The sequence below is a fragment of the Dendrobates tinctorius genome, unplaced genomic scaffold (genome assembly GCF_039654945.1).
Source record: "Dendrobates tinctorius isolate UK_male_01 unplaced genomic scaffold, ASM3965494v1 ptg000226l, whole genome shotgun sequence".
NCBI classification, from domain to species: Eukaryota; Metazoa; Chordata; class Amphibia; order Anura; family Dendrobatidae; genus Dendrobates; species Dendrobates tinctorius.
Window position 1 is genome coordinate 3,577,203 of NW_027361893.1, and position 27,654 is coordinate 3,604,856.

At 43.5% G+C, this 27,654-nt stretch overlaps 1 protein-coding gene across 4 annotated transcripts in view; it reads right to left on the bottom strand.

The window, feature by feature from the left end:
• The window catches only part of LOC141059243 (uncharacterized), a 250,569-nt gene that overhangs the window by 11,232 nt on the left and 211,683 nt on the right, over positions 1 to 27,654 (bottom strand). For all 4 annotated transcript variants that reach the window (XM_073555546.1, XM_073555547.1, XM_073555544.1 and 1 more), the window contains 5 exons: positions 7,773 to 7,922; positions 7,464 to 7,643; positions 7,258 to 7,381; positions 7,089 to 7,186; positions 6,800 to 6,890 (listed from right to left, as the gene is read on the bottom strand). In XM_073555546.1, the coding sequence (XP_073411647.1) occupies positions 6,800 to 6,890; positions 7,089 to 7,186; positions 7,258 to 7,381; positions 7,464 to 7,643; positions 7,773 to 7,922 (643 nt within the window). The remainder of the gene's footprint in view (positions 1 to 6,799; positions 6,891 to 7,088; positions 7,187 to 7,257; positions 7,382 to 7,463; positions 7,644 to 7,772; positions 7,923 to 27,654) is intronic.

The following is a 27,654-nucleotide window of genomic DNA, read 5'->3' on the forward strand; positions in this document are numbered from 1 at the left end:
AACCTAGCCGGTTTAGATTTCCAGATAAATTTTCCTATTAGCGACTTTAATGGTCAGGGGTATCTGAATCGGAACCATATTCATGGCATACAATATGATAGGCATGATATACACCTTAAACACATTGATGCGACCCATCCAGGATAAAGTGGGTAGGTTATATTTATGCATCAGGTTTGTAACTTTTTTAATTAAGGGAATGAAATTACTTTGAAATAAGTTAGTGGGGTCTCTAGTTATGAATATTCCTAAATATTTAATAGAGCTATTAGCCCAAGAGAAGGGAGTCTGTGTACGAATAGTGGAGAGCTGAGAATGAGGGAGGGTAATATTTAACGCTTCGGATTTGGTTAAATTAATTTTAAAATTGGAAAGGGAGCCAAACTGTTGAAAAATTTGGAGGATGATCGGAAATGCCTGAGACGGGTTGGATATGAGGAAAAGCAGATCGTCTGCGAAAGCTAGCGTTTTGAGTATCCCCGGACCCACCGACAACCCCTCTATGCGTTGTTCTTGTCTGATGCTTTGTATCAAAGTTTCTATGACTAAAATGAACAAGGATGGAGACAGAGGGCATCCCTGCCTAGTCCCGTTGTGAATCTCAAAACTGTTTGACAGGGTGCCATTAATCCTGACCTTGGCCGTCGGTTGAGAGTAGAGAGAGAGAACTGCTGTTATATATTGAGGAGGGAAGCCAAATTTAATCAATACCTTTTCCATAAATCTCCAGCACACTCTGTCAAAAGCCTTTTCGGCATGCGTTGACAGGAGTACTAAGGGGACCTGCCGGGTCTTGGCAAATATTATAGACTGTATGGCCCTAGTGGAGTTATCCTTCCCTTCCCTACCCCTCACAAAGCCCGCTTGATCCACATGAATTAATTTGGGTAAAAAGTTGCTTACTCTGCCCGCTAGAATTTTAGCCCACATTTTGATGTCAGCATTAAGCAATGAGATTGGTCTGTAGCTGGTGCACAAGTTGGGATCCTTACCCTCCTTCGGGAGAACCGTGATGTATGCCTCCAGGGATTGCTTAGGGGGAAGCTGGCCCTCCAAATAGGAATTGAACAAGGTCACCAGATGGGGTAAGAATGATTTTATGAACTTTTTATAGTATATAATGGGGAGACCATCCGGGCCTGGGGCCTTTCCATTTGGAATGGTGGAGAGGGTGTCTAAAATTTCTTTAGGGGTAACCGGAGCAGTTAGTAAAGATTGGCCTTCCGGGGTTATTTTAGGGAGATTTAGTGGAATCAGGAACTCTTTGATTTTTTCAATAGCTGTTATTGGGTCTTGCATGCTATCTGGTATGCTTAAATTGTATAAACTGTCATAAAAGGATCTAAACTCCTCGGCAATGTCTGCGGTCTCGAAAATTGAAGAGCCGTCCAGAGCTTTGAGTTGTCTAATGAACGTCTTGTCCTGCTGCTTTTTAAGCAGTGAAGACATAAGCTTACTACTTTTATTGCCGTGGAGATAGAACCTCTGTTTACTTCTCATATAGGTTTTGGCCGATTGAATATTTAGAAGATTTTTTAGTGAATTCCTTAGGTCCGTCAGTTCAGTTTGTATCTTATTTACTTGAGATCTCTTGTGCAATCTTTCCAAGGAATTAATTTGATGCAAAATAGACACAACCTGTTTTGTTCTTTCTTTTTTGAGATGGGAACTCAAAGCTATAAATTCTCCCCTCATTACCGCTTTATGTGATTCCCACACCACAGGTAGGGGCGAGCCAGAGTGTAAATTTGTCTGGAAAAAGAATTCAAGAGTGCCAGTCAGTTTCATAATGTGGGAATCAGAATCTAATAGTGTCCATGACTTGGCTGGCCGCGGAAGGGTTACTATGCCTATGTCGAGAAAAATAGGAGCATGGTCCGAGAGAGAGATAATGTCTATAGTCGCATTTTTAACTAATGGGAGATTAGTTGTTTGTGTCAATAGATAATCAATTCTGTGATAGCTACCACACGGGTGGGAATAAAAAGTGTAGTCTCTGCCCGAAGGAAAGAGTGTCCTCCAGGGGTCTATCAAGTGCAATTCTTGTAGAGAAAGGTGTAATTTTCTTAGTGCCCTTTGAGAAAGGGTCGACTTACCCGTTGAAGTATCTAGGGATGGGTTGAGTGGTACGTTAAAGTCTCCCCCCATCAACAACAAACCCTCAGTAAATAGTTTTAAGGTATTCATTGTTTTGCACAGCCATCCAATCTGATTCCTATTTGGGGCATATAGGTTACACAGAGTAACTTTAGTATTGGCTATAAGGCCCTTTAGCATAATATATCTTCCTTCGGAATCTGAGAGGCAATCATGAAAGACAAAAGGAACATTCTTTTTAATAGCAATACTCACTCCTCTAGACGCCGACCCACCCGTACTATGATACCTGGTCGGGTAACGGGATCTAGACATATCCGGGACTCTCCCCACTTTAAAATGTGTCTCCTGTAGGAAGACTACACTAGCCTTTTTTGCATATAGAAGGTTCAATACCTGACTCCTCTTACACGGGGAACGTAAGCCTTTTACATTGTATGAAGCCACTACCATAGTGGCGAAATTGACCTTATCACCCATAGTAAAATAGATGGAGCAAAAAAAAAGAATAAATGTATCAGTGCCCCATGCCGACGAGCCACAAAAAATACAAAATACGAAATAAAGTAACAGATAGATAACAATAACCAACTACCTGCCTGTGGCAGGGGTAGGGGGTCAAACATACCCCCCATAGCAGAGCAGGGAATTACATCACCAATACACGAGTGGTACATGTTAGCTTATAAAGCAGTTAAATAAAAGCAGCAACAAATTAGTAGATGCCAATCAAGGCAAACTAAAGTGATCTAAAACATTACAGAGTTATACAAAAAATTTCCGGGTCTATATGTGAGAAAATACGGCTAGACAGAGCACAATAGATCTCAGGGGGGCATCTCTTTTCTCGCCCCAGATTTCCCTCATTTAGGGGGCATGCGTCTCTTCACTGAGGCCCAGTCCCCCTGACCTCCTGTATAAGCATTGATAGGAGGAGGCGTGCGAAGATCCATGTCTAAAGGTAACCATGAAGGAATATCAGTAGGAGCAATGTCGAATGTGTCCCATATTTTGGTTAAATCTTCGGGACTTCTCACTGTTATTTGTTTGCCGTCTCCATTTACCGATATTCCAAACGGAAATAGCCATTTATAAAGGATTTTACGAGAGCGTAGCACTTCCAATAAGGGTCTTAGAATCCTTCTTTTTGCAAGAGTCGACGCAATATCCTGATAAAGTTGGATAGCAGATCCTTCATAGGTAAGATTTTTAACGTCTCTTGAGGCAGACAAAATAATATTGGTGTCCACATAGCTCAACAAGCCGCAGATCACATCCCTCGGGGGTTCAGAAGGCTTAAGCTTGGGTCTGAGCGATCTATGGACCCTCTCTATTACAATTTGATTGCATTTTTCTTGCGGGATTAGGAGGGCAAAGATCTCTTTCGTGGATTTTTCTAATATTTCTGTAGAGACACTTTCAGGCAAACCTTTTATCCTCATATTTTTTCTGCGACTCCTATTTTCTTGATCTTCTAAGGCCAGAAGAGAGTTATTAAGCTGTATTCTGTGGTAGTCCAAATGATCTCTCATGGCGTTGGAGTGGCTAATGAGAGAGGACTGAGATGATTCAAGGGACTCCACTCTATTACCAATATGTGACAAATCTGCTCTCATACCAGATATCTCCGTAACTAAAGGCTTTAAGGCTTGGGCCAGAAGTTTTTTGAAGACTGATCTAGATAACTTCCCAGAGTCTGAGTGGGTAATATCACTGCCTGAGACATCATCACTTGAGTCCGAGTCCTCGACCTGTTCCTCCACCTCAGCATTTGCATGTAGCTTTTTAGGTGTGGACCTAGCCGACCCAGGTTTATTTTTCAGAAATTTCTCCATTTCACTTTGCCTGCCCTGATGTACACTAGTAGCCAGCGGTTTTGCACGCTCTTTATTAGATTTAACCATAATGCTTAATTAAAGCGTGCATTTGAATCACCCCTCGTGCATTCAGGGAAAGTCTACTAATGCATGTTCATAGATGAAGATAACCCCATGCGTCTTGAAAGGTGATGCGCTGACATGAGTGAATAGGGTGGTATCAGCGCTCTAATGTGGTGCACTATATAGAAAGTCTCACACTGCCGTGGCATAAAATTAGGCCAGTCTTGGCGCCTCTGAAAGGGGGGACCGGTACCCCCAGACCCCAGGTGGCCCCAGTTCCCTGCATGCAGCAGGAGCGACCGCCTCAGATTCCCCGGGAAATGCACCAGGAGCACCCAGCACCGCGGTCACCCTCTGTTCACCAGCCAGGCACGTGCGACCGGCTCACCTCCCTCTCCTCCGGTAAGCCGATTCGTTCCTTCCCTTCCTTGTTAGTCAGCGGTCTCTCTTCCGGCCGACAAAGGGATATTGTATGGATGTCCTTGCACAATATTTTGCCTGTGCGACAGGTTCAGAAGAGACGAGGTCTGACCAGAACTGATGTGTGCCCGAGGGAAGGATGTGGTGGATGTGAGACTGTGTGGCATACTATGTGGGACTGTGATTACGCGTGCAGTGTGTGGAAGTGTGTAGGTGGGTTGTGTAAGGAGTTAGCAGGTGTGAGTTTTATTGACTGGCGTGTTGCGATGTTTGGAATTGGTGCATGTGGTCGTGTGAAAAATAGAATCCTATGGTTAATTATGACTTGTGTGATGCAGAGTTTGTGGGATGTGAGGAATTTAGGAATTTTCAAAGAGAAGCATGTATCTGTGAATAAGTGTGTCGGGCTGATCCTTTCTAGATTATACTTGATTTATAAATTAGACAGCGAAGGCGGTGGTGGTTCTGATGCAGAGGGTGTCTGGAAATTTAAAAAAAGGCAACACCTGATAAAATATCAGTGAATTTTAGTGATGTTTATTGAAGTTCAGGATGTCTTTTGTGTATACCCTTGGTTTGTTATACTAAAATAAATATGAACCATGATGATGAGAGTTGAAACAACGACGTTTAAGTTGATGAGCTTATATTGAGTTGTTTATAACTAACCTGAATGGTTTTAAGAAAAAAAACAAAACAGCTGTCTGTGGATGGATACCTGGCCTTGGTATTTCCCTTGTCATATCTGTAAACTCATAAAGAGCTGGATATTGACTTAAAGGGCCACTTAATATGGTGGTAATGGTGGTTTCCAAAAGGAGCCACCCCTTGGCTGGGTCCTTCCCTGGAGGAAGATCTGGCTAGTCCCATGTTTGAGACTCTTAAATGAGGCTGCACGGACTGTATTTGCATATTCGTATTTCCCAGGGAGCAATGCACCTAGGATTTCACTGATTGAGCGCCTTTGCCGGCTGCCGCAGTGTTTTCTTTGACTGGTCTCCCTGAGGTCAGTGATTGTTTCGTGATATTATCAACAATAATATCAACACTATTATATGCATTATGTAAAATAGGGGCAGGTCACTGAGCTAATACAGATCCATATGTTATCAGAGCACAACATAAAGCCCCACGCACAGCCCCGCCCCAGAGCACAAGAATCTCATTAGCTGAAAACTAAAAATACAGATTAAACAACAACCACAAGACAGATTTCATCTACCAAGGTATCATTGTAATCAGCATAATGGTTTTGACCTGACAGTGTCTGTAGGTTACTGTGCACAATCCTACTGACAGGTTCACTTTAAATTTAGATCTCGGGCATTTGGCGATGGAGAGCTTTATTTTATGACTATCAGGGAGTAACAGACTCACAAGTGAGGCAGGAAAATCCCACCTCAATCAAACCATCATACAGAATGAACAGGTAAAAACAAGACATAGAATAAAAAAATTGTTACATCCCCAACAACAACGTCTGTACGAGGGTAGAACTCCAACAGTAAAGCGGAGTTGCACTCATTTATGGGGCACCATTGGAGCTATTATGAGTCCTGACCAGAAGATTAGAGAAAATAATATTACTCCCCATTTCAGGAGAGATTGTGCAGTAATCTGAATTCCTTAGGATCGAAAACATAATGGAATTTATGACGTGGAGTGAATCCATGAAACCAGGGCTCGAGCCATGCCAACACATCTCCTGCAGGGGTGAATAAATGTATATTACAGCCATCAGCCACGCACAGCTTAGAGATACAGTATATCATGACACAGGTGTAATTTTTTATGTAGTTTTTCACAATCCTCCTTGAAATGAGTTTTAATACAAATTGAAAACACAGGATAAAGGGAAACTCTGTTGTTATTGTTCAGAAATTCACACTAGGCCTCACTGCTCATTTAATGTTGCCGAACATAAAAGCAAAGTTTGTCCAGAAGGACTGGACCTGGTCTTGTAGGGACCATATGAGACACTCAGCAGCACAGAAGGGAGAGAAGGGAGATTCATCCAGAGTTCTAGGAAGCCAACAGCATCATTACCCTCCACTTTCTCTTACAGGCCCATCATAATGCTTTTCTTCAAGTGATTTTCTAACTTGTCAGCACATTCTACTTACGCTGTCATTTGACTTTGTAGTTTACAGATTTGGGCAGATAAGGGTCTGTGTCTTCTAATACAAGGGGGTAGGTGGATCCTCCAGGTGGTAAGTTCTACAGAAAAGGGCTTTCAATGCCCAAAGTCATTAGAACAGTTTAGGGAGGAGAATGTTGTGGTCTTGAGGCTAAATGGTGATCACACGATTGTGATACAACCAGACTACACCACCGATAAAGCAGCCACGGCCAGTGACTGAGAAGAATCTGTGACTTCTCTGCATTTAGTGGTTACTACTCACCAGGGTAGTCATATGACGGAATCCCCTCTTTACACCGCTCATCACCCCTCACATATGTCTCTGTAGTATTAATATGGGTCAGATCTTCACCCTGAAACAAATATTGTAAAAGTAACAGACAGATGGAAAAATCACATCTATGATCAGCTTTAATCCTGCCATCTCCACCGTTCTCATTACACAAGTATAAAACATATAATACTGGTGGATAAAACAAGACTGAGCACAAGACCTTCACAGTCGTCTACACATCACAGGGGAGATCTCATGACACCTTCTCCCCATCTACCTGATGATCCTGAGGAGCATTGGGTTCTTCTTGTTTATAGTCCTTTGGAAGAAGAGGACGGGGACATCTCTCTGGTGTTGTCATCTTACTGGATAGATCTGGAGGAAACACATACAAGGACTGAATTCATTCTTTACATACAGATAATTATAGGCCATGTGTATATTACCTGGTGATGTGAGGGGCTGGGAAACCTCCATCATGATGTTCTTGTACAGATCTTTGTGTCCTTCTAAATACTCCCACTCCTCCATGGAAAAATATACAGCGACATCCTGACACCTTATAGGAACCTGACACATACAATGATACCATCATCCCCCGATCCCTTCATAGTGTTACTGTATACTGTCCCAGCATTCCCAGCAGTGTCACCTCTCCAGTCAGCAGCTCAATCATCTTGTAGGTGAGTTCTAGGATCTTCTGGTTATTGATGTCCTCATGTATCAGGGGGTGAGGTGGAGGCCCTGTGATTGGGCTCAGGGGTCTTCCCCATCCCTCAGACACAGGGTCCTGACAGCGCTCACTAGAGTTCTTCTTCACTACTGTGTAATCCTGGTTATGGAGAGACACATTAATAAATCTCACTACAGACATTTCCAGAGTCCTCACCTCTCCAGTTCTGTCCATCTGTTATTCCCATAGATAAGAATGATGTAATGTGACATCATCAGAATCTCTCACCTCTCCAGTAAGCCGGAAGAGGATCTCTAGGGTGAGGTGTAATATCCTCTCCGCCATCTTGTCTCTGTCCATATCCATCCTTGATGGGTAAATCAGGAAAATTCTCTTTTGTAGAAGATCTTCACTGAGAGGATCCGATATTGTAGAGACCTGAATGAGAAGATGAGCCGATGTAACAGCATAAAAATCCTGTGTAATAATACAATTACTGGAGATAATAAGGGAAACATATGAGGAGATTTATTATTTTACAGTATTTAGTTTTCTTCTTTACATCTACTAATAAGACCTATATATTTAGGCCACAGACAACAAGCAGTTTCTCCCTCGGAGTCGGCAGCTGAATACGTTTCTCATAGACTCATCTTCCATAACGCTAATTCTCATCTCATTTACTGACACTGGAATCGGCATTAGCAATACTGCAGGAGATATTCATTACACGTGACAGGAGAAATAACTACAGTGTGTTCCAAATTATTATGCAAAAAATATTTCCTTATATTTCCTCTAAATTACCTATATGAATTGCAGTCTGTATTGTAAGGGTTCCAATGAATTATGATGAATAAGAAAATGCTCCCACAAGAATTGAATTTACTAAATTGATTTACTTAATAAATGATAAGATCAAATAATAAACAGTATAAAACTATAGATACATATGCATTAATCAGAAACAAGCATTATTCATACATTACATTATTCAGATAGACGTCGACCAGTCATCCTCCAGGAGCCAAAAGAGAGAGCACATGTGTCCTGGTTCTTTTAAATGTCCAGCTAAAAGGTGTGTCCAGCCCCACCATGTGGGGAATGATGTCACAAGTCTATTGTCCATTGGCTATAAACACATCCCCTCAATACCTGTTTTAACCAGTATATAATACAGGAAGCTAGAGGGGGCCTCATGTGTGCCACATGGCAGAAATACAGCAAGCTGGAGGAGGGGCTTCGGAGCACAAGATAACATCCTTGGGAAAGTTAACACACCCAATCTAATTAGGGTAGTTGCCTTGAATATCAATGGTCCTTTGTTGATGGATAAACAAATGACCAGTAATTTACATTCCTTTATCTTAAGTAAGTTTCAGTGACCTTTTGCTTACCTCATCTCAGTGTATATTATATTAAACTGATTGAAACCATATAAAAATAACTCATAGTATACATTCCACCCCTTGGTTTCAATCACTTTAATTAATTAACCTTCCACTATACCATTTATCATTATTTGCATTGCTTCTATATATATATATATATTTATTTATTTGCTACCAATAGAAAACCGCTTTGGTAAAAACAACATCCTGGGCTTAAAACGGAAAAAATCAAAACAAAAACAACATTGGACCAGCAGGTGCTGAAATATCAAATGTCTGTAGAAATCTTCTTTCTTCGGATCTTCTTGACCGCAATTTTTAAATGGGTCTCTGTTGCAGGGAAGCACGGGGAGGATTATGCGCTCATCACTTTGGGGTGACTTCACTACTTTCCCTGGTTAGCAAAAGAACAGACTCTAAAGAGCAATTTGTCCCTGCCCTTCATGACATTAACCCCTTGGTGCAGGTGTCCAATGACTGAGCATAAGAGTCCTTTCATCTTCTATTGCTGCAGCTGTTCAGGGCCTCACTTTATATGCCATTTGCATCAGCTAGCTGGCAGTCATGAGGATTCACCCTGGTGATGGTTCAGCATCATCTGGGCTCAGTCTCAGTGCTCAATTGGACATCTTCAGTCTACACACAAGACACAGCCTGCACTGAGGGAAAGTGAAATTCACAATCATACTTTAAAGTTCCAAAGTCTTGGCAGAGCTAACTCAAAATTGAACTACAAAGCAATAGGCACTCAGTCAATAATTGACATGTGCTGGTATCACCAACGAAAATTACATAATATAAAGCATTCAGTGAATTAAAATATAACTTTTAATGATGTAAAATATAAAATAACACCATATGTGTCACCAAAGTACATAAAATTGATCGGTCAAGTAAGGAAGCTGATAATATGACATTTAAATCAGGCCCAAAAACTGACCATTGAAGTTACCTAAATACAGTTAGACAACAAGGAAAGTATAGATAAGACGAATTATTGATACAGTTTTAAACGCCTTATCCAAAACTTTGCATATAAATACAGATGTTTATACATCATGCCAGTGAGATCATAGGTATAATAAAAAATGGAGTGATCTCACCAAAAGTTGAAATCAGGATCGGAGTCTTCAATGATCAAATCAAAACCATGTTTCCTAGATCAAAGAAGTTGGGAGGACAATACCCTGTCAATCCCTAGGGGGCTAGCAATCATCTAAACCCCAAAACTCCCGCCCTGACAAGGGCAGTCCACAGCTAACCCTATTAGCATACCCTGCACTTTCCCTAAAGCGGGGGGCAACCTTGTCCCAACGCGTTTCATCCAAGCGAAATCCTCAGGGGACTAGCTTGTCCTAAAGTGCTAACTCAGTCCAAAGCAACAGTCCAAAATAACTCAGTCCATGATATATTCACAGTCCAAGATAGAATAACTTGTTCAATATAACTCCGTCCTGGTGGCTTGCTTTCCACCCCTTGATCAAATGAATCAAACAAAATTACCGTAGGTTTGTTGGTCCAAATTAATTTTGCCCAGAATGACCTTTGAAATTTTCTACTGTAGCAAATATTTCTACTCTGATAATAACTACTACATACAATATATCATATGTGTATGGACTTATACACTGAAATAAATCATAATATCAAAATATCAGATACCAGTTATCAAACACATCAAATTCATGTCAATCATATTTACATAATAGCGATGATCATAATTACCAGCACAATCCTGTTCATGGAGATCACAAAATAATGTTACTAGTAGTCAGAATCAGTACAATTACATGTTAAGGAAAACAGAACCCAAACCAATTTGCTATTAACCCAATTCTAGCAAATTATTATTTTTACATAATATACACATTACATCAACATACTCTCTGGCTTCACCTAATGCATTCATTCAGTAAGCAGGAGAGATTCTCATTTACATATAGACAAACACACACTTTGGGTACCCACACATTTGCATTGCATGACTCAGGTGTAGGTGAACAAAGCTATATCAAGACATTAACAAACTAGCATTCATTGAAATCATTTAACATATGTTCTTCAAAAACCCAATTTGCTCGGGAGCTCCCAAAAAATAAAAAATGTTAAAACTCAAAATTAAGTCATAAAATATTAGGCAGATGGACTCCTTTTTCACTACTGCAGGAATGAACAATTTACTGTGCACTGTATTTACATGTTAATTAAATGGCCAAGGTTTCTTCTTTTACTCCTGCAAACAAAAGGTTAATTACACACCCCACTCCCCAATCCAACATGTAGTGGACTGAAAAGAGAAAAAAACAAAACAATTCCTTTAAAAACCAAGAATGCTAAACACAGTACCATTAAAATTCAAAGAATGAGCTCATAAAAAATAAAAATATACCAAATAAAAAGTAAAAAAAAAATACCACGTGGATTTTTTCTTTGGCTGTGAACCAATTTTATCAAGGGATATCCATGACAAATACACAAAGCACATACAGTGACAAAGACAAACACTTAGTACAAATAAGTCATCTATTTATCTTGTCAACCCCCCAGTATATTATCAGTCATCTAACTTTAGGTCAGTCTTAAATTCATTGTCTGTACTGTCACTCCCTCTTTTCCTTGTATGTTTTTCTCACATGGCTCCCACATACAGAATCATCTTATATCTGCTGTGGTCTTTTGCCTTTTAAAACATCAAGGTCTATTACAAACCCTCAGGTGAGGAATGCACATTTATGCATCACCAAGACCAAACCCAATTCATCATATATCAGACAGCGCATACGTCACAGTATGCTCACAGGAGTATTTCTCTTCATATATCAGCCAGCGCATACGTCACAGTATGCTCACAGGAGTATTTATCACCGTATATCAGCCAGTGCATACTTCATAGTATGCTCACAGGAATATTTCTCTAAGAAACTCTAGAATGAAAACAAACATCATTAGACATCAAAAAATGGCAAAACTGTTCAAACAACAATTTTCAGGGATATTCAAGAACTTTTATCTAAAATTTGCATTTAAAATTAGTCCATGAGGTAATCTTGGCAGGGGGTGTAGTATGCCATGGTATTGGAAGAGTGCAAGGGGCGGTTACAGTAGGAGCAGTGTATGCCTCCATCAGGTGTCCCACCTCTATCTTTCCAACCCCCTATCTCATTTGTCACCACCCTCTTGGGTCTGGCGAGTTGCAATTTACATTTTCTCCTCAGATCTTGCCATCTCCTCAACAGGTCACTTGTAGAGATCCCATCTATCTCTTGGAAAGGAACTCCACTAGCTATCAGGTCACAAAACAACTCCGTCCTGCTCTTTCTAATTTGAGTATCATCCTCTTTTCTCCTTTCTTGATCTACTCTCTTTACTGTACTATTTTTTGATACTTTTGCTCTCTCTAGAGCAGATAGCTGGGAGATTAGATTGCATGCTGTGTAGACAGTAGTGGAAGTTCCCATAAGTGCACTGAACATAGTGAACAATGGGGCTTTGTATGACGCTGGGGCACCTTCTATGAACTTATTCTTCATCAATACTGTCAATATTGCAGCATCTGGTCCCTTTCAATCCTCAACAACAGCAAAGTGATCATTCAGATCTGGCACAGGATTGCGAGTTATGCCAGCTATACCTGCGATTTCTCTCAATCTCTGAACTCCATCTGCAAGAGTCTCCCATCGTGTCTGTGGTATTAATTCCATGGGAGAGTCATACACTTGTGCCACAGAATCCCTCACCAAATACAGCAAAGAGAACTTCTCTGCAGTGTCCCTTGCACGCCTCATTTTTAGACGCACCATAGGATCAATACAAATACTACAAAGTCCTATTGCCTCAAGATGGTTCAAGATTATAGTATCGGCTCCCTGATCCCATAATCTGAGAATCCATGCTAACAAAGGTTCTCCTGCTTGCTGCCTGTACCTGGTAGCTAATTCTGTTAATTCTCCGGCTGTATAATTCCAAGTTTCTTCGGTCATTGAAGCTTCTGCTCCTGTAGCTGCGTTTCCTGCATCCATCCTATCTCCACTACGCTGTGTGACTTCTCTCGTAGTTTTAGTAGTCACAATTGGTTTGGCCTGCTTTTCTTCCTCATCTGTCTCACTGTTACAGCCATCACATTCTAGCAAGTCTGACCATTTCTCATGTGCAATCATGGTTCTAATCTGTGCAGTACAAATATCTGACACTGGCCGCTGTCTCCTCCTGCGCCTATTCTTATTCACATTTTTCATTACATAAACTTCAAAATTCCTTTGCATATTGTCATGCTGTTTCATTTGGTCTCTCAAGGCTGATTGCAAGCTAATCCTTTGCTCTATAGCTGTATGCAGCTCTAAATGCAAATTGTCTATCTCCTCCTGTAAGCTTTGAGACACTTGCACACAGATCCATCCAACGGCTGCTGCAGCTTTCTGCTCTTTTGCATCATATCTTGAGAGATCAAATTTGCCAGCCACATCCTGAGGATTTGATAACCGCTGTCCCTCCATATATTTGTTACATTCCTGTGCCATTGGGGTCCACTTTCCTGGTAACACCCATTCTGGCAAAGATCTGACACTACTCTCAACTGCTTTCCTACTCTTTAACTTATTCAATTTTGCAAACATTTTTATTCAAAACAATCCCACTTCTGACACCAATTTGTATTGTAAGGGTTCCAATGGATTGTAATGAATAAGAAAATGCTCAAACAAGAATTGAATTTACTAAATTGATTTACTTAATAAGTGATAAGATCAAATAATAAACAGTATAAAACTATAAATACATATGCATTAATCAGAAACAAGCATTATTCATACATTACATTATTCAGATAGACGTCGACCAGTCATCCTCCAGGAGCCAAAAGAGAGAGAGCACATGTGTCCTAGTTCTTTTAAATGTCCAGCTAAAAGGTGTGTCCAGCCCCACCATGTGGGGAATGATGTCACAAGTCTATTGTCCATTGGCTAAACACTTCCCATCAATACCTGTTTTAACCAGTATATAATACAGGAAGCTAGAGGGGGCCTCATGTGTGCCACATGGCAGAAATACAGCAAGCTGGAGGAGGGGCTTCGGAGCACAAGATAACATCCTTGGGAAAGTTAACACACCCAATCTAATTAGGGTAGTTGCCTTGAATATCAATGGTCCTTTGTTGATGGATAAACAAATGACCAGTAATTTACATTCCTTTATCTTAAGTAAGTTTCAGTGACCTTTTGCTTACCTCATCTCAGTGTATATTATAGTAAACTGATTGAAACCATATAAAAATAACTCATAGTATACACAGTCATTGTTATTTTCCAGTCATCTAATATTCTAGTATAATTGCAATGTTTTTGAACAAACTGCCTATGAAAACAGTATATTTTTAAAAATAAGAAACACTCAAAATGCATGTTCCAAATTATTATGCACAGCAGAGTTTTCAACCTTTTTATTTTTATTTTGAACAAAAAAATGGTCAATTGTGAAATTATAAGCATTATCAGCGCATTACAAAATTAAATCAAACAGTTTTCAAGTCAAAACTTTATTCTAGGTGATGTTACATTTGCACATAGGACCCCTTGTTCGAAAGAAGCTTCTGAACTCTCTCGTCCATTGAATTTGTCAGTTTTTGGATGGTTTGTGCTTCAATTGTTTTGCATGTGGACAGAATACCCTCCCAGAGCTGTTGCTTAGATGTGACCTGCCTCCCGCCATCATAGACACTACTTTTGATGATGCTCCAGAGGTTCTCAATGGGGTTGAGGTCAGGGGAAGATGTTGGCCACACCATAAGTTTGTCCTCTTTTATGCCCATAGCAGCCAGAGATGCAGATGTGTTATTTGCAGCATGAGACTGTGCATTATCATGCATGAAAATGATCTTGCTGCGGAAAGCACGGTTCTTCCTCTTGAACCATGGCAGGAAGTGCTGTTTTAGAAACTCCACATAGATTATGGAGTTCATCTTTACCCCTTCAGGGATCCTAAAGGGGCCGACAATCTCTCTCTCCCCATGATTCCAGCCCAAAACATTACTCCACCTCCTCCTTGTTGGCGCCTTAGCCGTGTTTTCATGGGGTGTCCATCAACCAGCCATCCTCCACTCCATCCATCTGGACCATCGAGCATTGCACGGCACTCATTGGTGAACAAAACAGTTTGGAAGTCAGTCTTCATGTATCATTTGGCCCACTGGAGCCTTTTCTGCTTGTTTGCAGTGAATAGAGGTGGTCGACAGGATGGCTTAGGCACAGCTGCAAACCTCTGAAGGACCCTGCATCTTGGTGTTCGGGGGACGTTGGAGGCACCAGCAGCTTCAAAAACTTGTCTGCTGCTATGACAAGGCATTTTTGCAGCTGCTCTTTTAACCTGATGCAATTGCCTGTTGGAAAGAGTCCTCAATTTTTCCTTATCAGCACGCACACGTGTGTGCTGGGAATCAGCTACATACTTCTTGATTGTGTGATGATCACGATGAAGTGTCTTGGCAATGTTGATTGTAGTCATGCCTTGACCTAAATACTCCACAATTTGTTGCTTCTCAGCAGCCGACACATCCTTTTTCTTTCCCATTTTGGCAAAAAATGTAGGCTGCTTAATAATGTGGAACAGCCTTCTTAAGTAGTCTTGCCTTTATTTGGACACACCTGCCAAACTAATTTGCACAGGTATCTGCAATTGCTTTCAGTGATATAAAGAGCCCTGACACACATCACCATCAATGAGTTTAAATGACAAACAAAAAAACCTTATCACTCCTAAACTCTTTTTGCATAATAATTTGGAACACAGTTTACTTCATGATGAGGACGACATCTTCATCTTGTACTACGGCTCTAGAAACATATCTGTCCAGAGTCCTCGACTGACTCCATCACCACCGGCCATCTATATGAATGTTTCCCGACTCTGTCTTTCCCGTACTGTGATCTTCTATCATGTTAGATCTCATGTCTGATTCACACACAGAAGTGTGACGACTCTTGGAGTGGACCTTCCGGGTCATGGCACCAACCCTCCCAGGGTGAGCTAACCTAGTGAGGACCACCCCCTATACAGGGAGTGTCAGGGGCAAGCCCAAGGGGGTAAGGTACCACGATTGCTGGAACCAGGTGGCCGCCTCACAGGAAACACGAGTGAATGTGTCTGCAGGATGCAACTGGAAGTATGCAAAGCATGGACACAGGAGTAAGCAGGCTATAGGACACTACAGGGTGAGTGTACGGGAGCATGGAGAGTACAGGACAATACAAGGCGTGTACACGGGAGTGAGCTAGATACAGGATAGAACAAGGAGGGTACACGAGAGCACGTATGGCGTGCACAGACAAACACGCCCATGTGCGCGCAAAGCAGGGCTCATGCAAAGGAGCACGCCTAAGTACAGAGTAAGACAAAGCATGCGCAGAGAGCATGCCTGAGTGCAAGGTTAGACAGAGGGTGTGCTGAGAAGCACGACTGGAACAAGGTAGGAGCTGAGCGTGTGCAAAGGAGTATGACAGAGCAGAGGCAGAGCGTGTGCAATGAAGCACGATAGAACACAGACCAGAGTGTATGCACGGAGCATGTGCTGGGAATCACGGTAAGGCAGAGTACAGGAACCGAGCACAAGGCAGAGTACAGGAACAGAACACAAGGCAGAGGACCTGAATACAGCGCACAGCCAGGCAAGGACCAAGCAGACTAAGCCAGGAAGCACAACAATACTCAGGCCCCTCCCATAGGAAGAGGTAGCCTGATATAGGGCAGCAGCACAGGGACTTCCGGATCAGGTCCTCCAGGACCATAGAGAAGACAAGGCTGCAGCTAGAACCGAGAAGAGCGCACATGCGCACTAGCAACGTTGTGCAGGCATGGAAATAAGTATGAGAGGTGCGCGTGCGCAACCGACGGGAACCCTGGAGCAGCCGCAGAGCCAGAATTGTTGACGCTGGGTGCGGGGTCCCGCCCCCAGGTGAGAGCGGTGTGACAGTAAGTTTGAGGCTTTTATAAAAGCTTTTCTTGTTTCCACAAACACCGCGGACAGAAATGATCTGATCCCAAAGTCTCCATGTACAGTGTTTTATGGGGTTTATTTCTGACCTTAGGCTTTCCTATATTACAAGAAGTACACCAGAAAAAAACAGATATTAAAATGTTTCCAAAGAAAATTGGCTCCAAGAATTCTTGTAAAAAGAAAAATATATGGAAAAAGCAGAAGACACATTTTATTTTTTCACACAATAAACAATTGTTTAAAAAAAATTAACTCTTTTGGGCCCCAGAACATAGATGTACACCGCAGGGACGACGCAGGTGCGGCTGCAGCAAAAACCGTGGCAGTTTAACCACTTGCTGCAAACATGGCATCTTAGGGTGTGTGCACACGCAGTGGATTCTACTGCGGATCCGCAGCGGATTTGGCCCTGTGGATCCGCAGCAGAATTAGCTGCGGTGTACAGTACCATTATTCCCTATAGGAATTAAAAACCGCTGTGCAGACGCTGCGGAATTTTCCCCGTGGATTTTGCTGCGGTTTCAAATCTGCAGAAAGAATTGCATGTCAATTCTTTCTGCGGATTCCGCAGCGGTTTACCATTTCCTCCATTGTGGAGATGATAAACCGCAGGGTAAAACCGCAGGCTAATCCGCAGATAAACCGCAGGTCTTTTGACCTGTGGATTTATCTGCGGATTTTGCAAAATCCGCGCGGATAAATCCGCAGCAGATTCCGCAGCATGTGCACACACCCTAAGAAGGGTACAGACCACAGGAAAGCTGGAATATTTGGGTGCATGGGGGAGTCGGGAGAGATAGCCGTCTGCCAAATGACCGTTCAGCCAACGCTTATCTCATGTGTATGGGGCCATTAGTGTTACACTGACAGGCAGTGATGATACACGGCACTACAGTAGTACAGGGCATCACCGGAGCCATCAGAGGCTTGTATGTTCTATGATCCCACTGATCAGAGGGTTTTAAAAAAAACCTTACAAAAGGTTTAATGTGAAAAAAAATCAGTTTTAGCAACAAGAAATATCCATCACTATAGGGAAAACAGTCACTGCACAATATTAGTTAAGTTACATCCATAACAATTTCATTATATCCTATTATCCTATACACAGTGAGTAGATAGAAATCACAGGTCTGACAGCAAAAAATGAAATTGGAGAGAGAGAGGATTCAAAAAGATTTAAATAAACTGGAGAAGTGGGCAGCAACTAACAGAATGGTTTTTAACAGGGAGAAATGCAAAGTACTACATCTGGGCAATAAAAATGAAAAAAGCATATATAGAATGGGAGGAATAGGGCTAAGTGACAGCACATGTGAAAAAGACTTGGGTATATTAATAGATCACAGACTGAATATGAGTCAACAGTGTGATGCAGCAGCAAAAAAGGCAAATGCAATTCTAGGATGTATTAACAGAAGCATACAGTCTAGATCACGTGAAGTAATTATTTCCCTCTACTCCTCTTTGGTCAGACCTCATCTGGAATATTGTGTCCAATTTTGGGCACCACATTTTAAAAAAGACATTAACAAACTGGAGCAAGTTCAGAAAAGAGCGACCAGATTGGTGACCGGTCTGCAAACCCTGTCTTATGAGGAAAGGTTGCAGGATTTGGGAATGTTTAGTTTGCAAAAGAGAAGACTGAGAGGAGACTTAATAGCTGTCTACAAATATCTAAAGGGCTGTCACATTGTAGAAGGATCAACTTTATTCTCATTTGCACAAGGAAAGACTAGAAGCAATGAGATGAAGCTGAATGGGAGGAGACACAGATTAGATATTAGAAAAAACTTTTTGACAGTTAGAGTGATCAATGAGTGGAACAGGCTGCCACGAGAAGTGGTGAGTTCTCCTTCAATGGAAGTCTTCAAACAGAGGCTGGACTGACATCTAACTGGGATGATTTAGCGAATCCTGCTTTGAGCAGGGGGTTGGACCAGATGGCCCAGGAGGTCCCTTCCAACTCTACGATTCTATGATTCTATGATTCTATGATTCTATGATTCCAAAAGAAATTATAATACACTGCTCAAAAAAATAAAGGGAACACTTAAACAACAGAATATAACTCCAAGTAAATCAAACTTCTGTGAAATCAAACTGTCCACTAGGAAGCAACACTGATTGACAATCAATTTCACATGCTGTTGTGCAAATGGAATAGACAACAGATGGAAATTATTGGCAATTATCAAGACACCCTCAATAAAGGAGTGGTTCTGCAGGTGGGGACCACAGACCACATCTCAGTACCAAAGCTTTCTGGCTGATGTTTTGGTCCCTTTTGAATGTTGTTTTGCTGTCACACTCGTGGTAGCATGAGACGGACTCTACAACCCACACAAGTGGCTCAGGTAGTGCAGCTCATCCAGGATGGCACATCAATGTGAGCTGTGGCAAGAAGGTTTGCTGTGTCTGTCAGCGCAGTGTCCAGAGGTTGGAGGCGCTACCAGGAGACAGGCCAGTGTTGGCATATGCAACAGAAATGGACTTATTGTTTGTGTAAAGGAGGACTTTACACTAGCCTGACAGCAGATTGCGATACTGTGAAGTTATATGTTTGCTGTACTGTGGGGAGGGAAGCTCTCTTGTTGTATGTTAGTTTTACTTTCGCTTTTGACTGTATTATACCAGCAGCATGGCTGTGTGCTTCTGATTGTTATCTCATGTTTACCCATAAGAAGTAAAAGCTGTTTATTCAAGATAATTTGCTCAGTGAAGTTCTGTGTACCGGTGGATTCATAAAAGATATACACTCTGCAACAGGTTATGGGCCCAGTGCAGGAGATATTCCCAGGACGCCCAGAAGGGAGACACCCAGAGCACAGAGACTCCCAGGGCACAGGATCCAGAACACAGAATCCCAGACACCCAGGAGATAACCTCAGACACCGAGAAGCAGATAAGCTCTGTTAACAGAAGGAGATAAAACCCAGTGAGGCTGAAAAAAAATCCAGATAGAGGGACAAAGGAATTTATGTTCCAGGAATTGTATGACCGCACACTGGAGATAATTACAGAGAATCACCACACACAGGCTATTCAAGAAGAAAGAAGAATATCTTCATAAAACAAGTAAGACTATATAAAAATGATGTGCAGCACTGAGCTGAAACTCACTGTAGCTAAGCTGAACAGTGAAAATTATCAGTTATGGAAATTCAAAGTAGAGATGTTGTTATCTAAGGACGATTTATGGGAAGTAATCATTACAGATAGACCTGATGAAGATAATCAGACATGGGATAAAAAGAATAGAGAAGCGAGAGCCACCATTAGCTTATTAGTGGATGATGCTCAATTAATATACATATGAAATTAAGAAACAGCGAAAGGAATGTGAGACGCATTGAAAAAGCTATATGAAAGAGACAGTTTAAATCACAAGTTATTTCTATTAAGAAAGCTTTAGGCTAAGTGCACACATACCGGAACTCTCGCGGGAAAATCGCATTTTAAATTCCCACGATTTTCCCGCGGAAAAACTAGCATTTTGCAAGCGTATTTAGCTTGCAAAATGCTAGCGTTTTCCAAGCGATCTGTAGCATCACTTGGAGAACTGATTGACAGGTTGGTCACACTCGTCAAACATAGTGTTTGACGAGTGTGACCAACTTTTTACTACTGAGGCTGCCTATGCGCCATCAGTAGTAAAAGATAGAATGTAAAAAAAAATAAAAAATTGTGTTATTCTTACCTTCCGACGTCCCGCGCATCCGTTCCCAGTAATCCTTTGCGAAAATGCCCGCGATGACGTCAGTTCTCGTGGGATCGCGATGTTTCGCGGTCATTCCCGATGACGTCGCGCAAATGACCGCGAGACTTCGCGATCCTGCGAGAACGGACGTCATCGCGGGCATTTTCGCAAAGGCTTACTGGGACCGGGAGCGTGGAGAGAGGCGGGAATGCTGCGCGGGACGTCGGAAGGTAAGAATAACAATATTTTTTATTTTAAATTCTATTTTTTACAGGGATATGGTACCCAAAGCCCGGAGGACAGCCTCCTCCTCTCCTCCGGACCGTGGGTACCGTCCGCAATTGTTTTGCTTACTTTCCGCATGGTGTGCACAGCCACATGCGGGAAGTAAGCGGAACAATGCATTCCTATGGGTGCGGGATCGCCGCGATTCCGCAAATTAATGAGCATGCTGCGTTTTTTACCGCGAAGCGATTCCGCCGCAGTAAAAACCGCAGCATTAGCAGAGCATTGAGGAATCCCATAGGAATGCATGGGATGCTTATTTTTCGCGTTTTCGCGGCAAAATTGCGCGGTTAAAACCGCCGCGGAAACGCGAAAAAAACGCCACGTGTGCACTCAGCCTTACAGTAGAGATGAGCGACTTTACCTTTTTTAGGGTCGAGTCGGGTTTCATGAAACCCGACTTTCTCAAAAGTCGGGTCGAACGAAATCGGCCGACTAATGGGAAAAGTCGGAGGCCGACTGAACACGAAACCCAATGCAAGTCAATGGGGAAGCAAAGTTGGCAGGGAGTGGAGGACAGGAAACACACCTACAGTGCCCATTTCAATGCCAAAAACATCAATTTTTATTACTGAAGCTTGTCAACCTTAATTTACTTCATAATAATAGTTACGCATTGAAAACTGGGGGTTATTTGGCTAAAGATGTGGGGGGGTAGGGCTGACTCCAGGTTTTCGTGTGCCCTGGGCCAAAGAGTGTCAGTGCGCCCCTTTAACACATACCACAACTCATGATGCTCCGATACGGCACAGAAATATAGGTATAGTGCAATGACAAATATTTCACTGCTTACATGACATGACTGATCTATTTTAAATTCTACAATAGCTCAAAAAAAGGACAGTATATTCCTCCATACAGTATTATGGCCACCACATTGTGTGCCATACAGAATAATGAGCCCCATATATTTCTCCATACAGAATAATTGGTCACATATAATATTCCATACAGTATATGATGAGCTCCACACAATGCTACAGTATCTGATGGTCCCCGTGGACTATGCTCCAGTGTGTTATGGGCCCAAATAATGCTCCATATATAATGGGCCCCATTTCTAATGCTCCAGTGTATAATGGGCGCCGTAAATGCTGCTCCAGTGTCTGATGTCCCCCATTTGGAATGCTCCAGTATATGATGGGCCTCATGGATGATGCTCCAGTGTCTTATGGGCCCTAATAATGCTCCATATATAATGGGCCCCATTTCTAATGCTCCAGTGTATCATGTGCCCCATAGATGCTGCTCCAGTGTCTGATCTACTCCATTTGGAATGATCCAGTATATGATGAGCCTCATGGATGATGCTCCAGTGTCAGATGTCCCCCATTTGGAATGCTCCAGTATATGATGGGCCCCATAGATGCTGCTCCAGTGTCTGATTTGCCCCATTTAGAATGCTCCAGTATATGATGGGCCCCATGGATGATGCTCCAGTTTCTTATGGGCCCAAATAATGCTCCATATATAATGTGCACCATTTCGAATGCTCCAATGTATAATGGGCCCCATAAATGCTGCTCCAGTGTCTGATGTCCCCCATTTGGAATGCTCCAGTATATGATGGGCCTCCTGGATGATGCTCCAGTGTCTTATGGGCCCTATTAAGGCTCCATATATAATGGGCCCCATTTCTAATGCTCCAGTGTATCATGTGCCCCATAGATGCTGCTCCAGTGTCTGATCTGGAGCGAGGCAGCTTTCTGGGAACCTATGTGTCATCAGGGGAAGGTGGGACAAAATCCTTTGCAACCCATGCATGGTTCATTTTAATGAAGGTTAGATCATCAACATTTTGGGTAGAGAGACGAGTCCTTTTTTCTGTCAGGATTGATCCAGCAGCACTGAAGACTCTTTCAGTAACACACTAGCAGCAGGGCAAGCGAGCTCCTGTAAGGCATATTGTGCCAATTCAGGCCAGGCGTCTAGTTTAGAGGCCCAATAGTCAAAGGGGAATGACTTGTGAGGGAGTACATGGATATGGGAGGAGAAGTAGTTTGTAACCATATTTGACAACTGCTGTCTCCTGTCACTTTTAATCGATGCAGTATTAGCAGTTGTGTGAGTGGTACTTGAGAAATCATTCCACAACATGGTCATTAAACCCATCTCCAACGCCACTTTGGCTGTGTGCACCACGAACACCTCTTCCATTGTGCCCACTACGGCTCGTGGGAGAAACAGCACCGCTGCTGTGTGCTGGGAAAGCCTCAAACAACCTGTTTACCAGAGTTGCTTGTTTGTTAGCCAATATTATCTCTAGGTTCTACTATGGCATGATGTTGTGTAATTTGCCTTTGTAGCGTGGATCGAGGATGCTGGCCAGCCAGTAGTCATCATCTCTCATCATTTTGGAAATGCGGGGGCCCCTTTTTAGGATCCGCAAGGCAAAATCGCACATGTGGGCCAATGTTCCTGGTGTCAAGGATGCACTGCCAGTGGTGGGTGGAGGAGCACTTTCTGGCAAATCCACATCCCTACAGTCATGCACAAACACTGTATCTGACCTTGGAACGCCAAAATTTTCTCTTGCCCCCTGAGAAGCATCCTCCTTTCCAAAATAATCATCCCCCTCATCCTCCTCTTCTTCCTCCACCTCGTCCAGGACAGTTCCCTGAGCAGACAATGGCTGACTGTCATCAAGGCTTCCCTCCTCCTCTGCAGCGCCTGATCCTTAATGTGCGTCAAACTTTGCATGAGCAGACGCATAATTGGGATGCTCATGCTTGATGGCATCGTCTGCGCTTACCAGCCGTGTGCATTCCTCAAAACACTGAAGGACTTTACAGAGGTCTTTCAGCTTTGATCACTGCACACCCGACAATTCCATGTCTTCCCTCACAGTGCCTGCCCGAGTATCCTCCCACAAATGCATTACAGCCTGCCTCTGTTTGCACAGCCTCTCAACCATGTGCAGGGTGGAGTTCCACCTTATTGCAACGTCTATGATTAGGCGGTGCTTGGGGAGGTGGAGCAATCACTGCAGTTTCTGCATACGACTGGAGTGTGCGACCGAGCGACGGATGTGCGAGCACAGTCTTCACACCTTATGGAGCAGGGATGTTAACTACGGATAATTATTAAGGAAGCACTGCACCACCAGGTTCAAAGTGTGAGCCAGGCAAGGTATGTGTGTGAGTTTTGCAAGGGCTATGGCTGCCACAAAATTACAGCCGTTATCACTGACTACCTTGCCTGCCTCAAGATGTAGACTGCCCAGCCATGACTCTGTTTGTCACTGCAAGTAGTCAGCCACTACCTCCGCAGTGTGTCTGTTGTCGCACAAAGACATCATCTTTAACACAGCCTGCTGACGCTTACCACTAGCTGTTCGATAGTGGGACACCTCGTGTGCAACACTGCCAGCTGCGGATGGAGTGCTCATGCGACTGCGCTCTGTGGACGAGCCTTCACTGATTAAGGAGGAGGAGGAGCGAAAGCCTACAGCCAACTGTTTCCTATACCGTGGGCTAGGCAGCACTGTTCCACCACCACTGTCCCCAGTGGAGCTGCATCCACCACATTAACCCAGTGCGCAGTGATGGACACGCAACAGCCCTGGCCATGCCTACTGATCCATGCATCTGTTGTGAGGTGCACCTTTCCACTCACTGACTGTTTTAGTGTATGGACAATGCGGTCTTTCACATGCCGGTGGAGGGCAGGGATGGCTTTTCGAGAAAATAATTGCCGACTGGGTAGGTCATAGCGTGGAACAGTGTAGGCCATGAGGTTGCGGAAAGCTTCGCTTTCAACCAAAGGGTAGGGTATCATCTCTAATGAGATTAGTTCGGCAATGTAGGCGTTCAAACAAAGTGTACACGGATGAGACGATGAGTACTTTCTTGTCCTACTCAGAGAGTCTGGTAGGGTGAGCTGGACTAGAGAGCTGCATATGGGGGATGTAGCGGTGGACCGGATGGAGTGAGAGGGGGTTGGTGATGGTATTGGTGTTGATGGCCTAGATTCAGTGTTGTGTTGCAAAACCATTGTGATTCCCTGAGTGCTTTGGCCTTGCGACCACACCTCCACCTTTAGTGCTGGTGGTGTGATTAACGGTGGCGGTGGTCTTACAGTGGGGGATGCGATGGAGCGTTGCTGGCTACCTTGAGTCGGAGCAGGTGCACACGTGCTACCTGAGGTTTTGTAGTCCGTCCACGCTTGCAAGTGCATGTTGATTAAATGTCTAAGTATGCAACTGGTATTCAAATTTCTGAGTTGTTTACAGTGGCTAAAGGTCCTTCCACACTTCTTACAGGTAACCTTTGCCTCATCAGTAGGATTTTGGACAAAGAAGTGCCACACTGCACTCTTCCTACTATGGTATACATTTTCTGGCCTTGCACGTTGTGCTAAGTTGACCGTCTGGCCAAGCTGTCCTGCAACACTTCTAGTTTTTGGTCAACGTTTTTGGACAGCTACAGGCCTGCCAGATAACCGCTGCTGCTATGTCAATGCCTGCTGCAGATACTTCTCCTTATCTCAACTATTGCCAGCGCCACCCTTCTCCCCCAATGGATGCCAATCCGGGTCAAGAACTGGGTCATCCATCACCTCCTCTTCAAAGTCATCTGCACCTTCCTCTTTACCTTCCTCTGTGTCACCGTGTAAGGTGGTATAGTATGCGGGAAGGGGCACCTGAGTCAGATTCTGGCTCAATAGACTGCGAGGGCAATGTAGTGCTCTGGGTCGATGTACCAGCAGAATCATCTAGCAGTGGTTGTACATCAGTGCACTCCATGTCAGATTCATCTTGGACTGGGGAATTCTGGATTTGACTGGATAACCCAGGCATGGTATGTGAAAAGAGCTCCATAGAGTAATCTGAAGTGTGGGCTGCTGCATCCTTAACTTTTGGTGGGGGTGAAGGACACAAGGAAAGGTGTTTTTCCTGAGCAGAAGACTGCACTGACGACTCTGTGCTTGCAGGTTTCGAATGTTCAGAAGAGGAGGCAATAGAACTGGTGGCTGTTTCGGCAATGTACGCCAAAACCTGCTCCTGATGCTCCGGCTTCAAAAGCGGTTTTCCTACTCCAAGAAAAGGCAACCTTACAGGCCTTCTTGGGCCAGACGATGACGCAGGCTCAACACTTCCTGCCTTAGCTGCTATTGTGCTTTTGCCAGAACCAGCCGATGCACCACCACCATTACCAGCTACGCCCCCCTGCCCACGTCCGCGGACTCTTCCACCATACTTCCTCATATTTGGGAAAATGTACCAAAAATACCAGCAGAGAGATGGTACTGTATGAGGAGCGTCCAGCTGTGTAAGGTGTATGACAGAAATCAAATCTACGTATATACTTTGTTAGTCACAGATACTTTCACATTATGTATTGGACCGTAATCCAACAAGCAGATATACGGAACTGTATCAGAAGTGTACAGCTGTATACATATTTTGTGTAACTAACAATCTCCATATATGTATACGGAGTGTCACACACACGCTGACTCTGTATAGATGTTACTGTAATGCGAACGGCAGATATACAATACTGTTTGAGAATTAGACAGCTCTATACGGTGTGTGTATGGAAAATTGTCAATCTCCGTCTATTTCTATAGGGACTGACACGCTGTCTCTGTCTAGTTTTCACCATAATCAAACAGCAGATCTACGAAACTGTTTGAAAAGCGGACAGCACTCTAAGGTGTAGGTCTGAAAAAAGGAAAAACTCCTCGGCTTTTTTTTCCAGAGTAACACACATGTCAAGAACACCGCACTGTACTTGCTCACTGAGCCAGTGCGCGTGTCCTGAGTGTCAGGATCCTGTCAGCGCCGGCGTGCAGCCTCCGCTGAGCAGGGACTCACCCGCAATGTAGGGGTACCGGGGTCAGGTACAGCCAGAAAGTACCGATGCACAGGACCTGTGGATGCTGAAGTTCAGCAAGCCGGCATAGGACCTATGGTCATGTGAACGGTCATGTGACTGCAAGGGGGCGGGGCTTAGCGTCCTGCTTTCAGAGAAGCTAGAGAACTCAGAGTCAGGCAAAGCAGAGGTCATGCACAGTACAGACCAGCGAGGTACAGGAGGGATAAACAGACGGGAGGTCAGACAAAGCCAAAGGTCATACACAAGATATCAGTACAGTACCAGGGAGGAGACAGAATGGATAATCAGGGCCAAGCAGAGATCAAAGCCAAACAGACATAGGAGGTACCAGGCAGAATCCAAAGCGATATCCAGAGAGCAGACCGAGTCATACACAGAGTATCAAGTAACCAGAACACAGCACTAACACGCTCAGGGGTCACCACACAATGCCAAGGGCGAAAGTATAACTGACGGGGGATGGGAGCTTCCTGAGGCTATAAGAAGCCTCCCCAGAACCAATGAGAGGCCACCATAATAGGTCCCAGGTGTGCAGGTGAGAGTCTGCACTGAGATCAGAACATTAACCCCAGAAGTGCCGGTCAGCCAGCACTGGTATCATGACAGTACCCCCCTCTCAACGGGGGGCCTCTGGACCCCCAGGCTTGCCTGGGTACCTAGCATGGAAAGCCCGAACCAGATGATCCGCATGCATCAACCGGGCCGGCACCCAGGACCTGTCCTCCGGCCCATACCCCTTCCAATGAACTAGGTACTGTACTGACCGCCATACCAACCTAGAATCTACAATGTAACCAATCTCATATTCCACATGTCCCTCAACTGAAACTGGAGGAGCAGCGGACTTGGATTCTCGCCGGACTGCTTCAGACGGCTTCGGTAGAGATCTATGGAAGACATTAGGGATCTTGAAAGAGGGTGGAAGGCACAGCCTGTACGCTACTGGGTTGATTTTTTTCCACAATCTTGT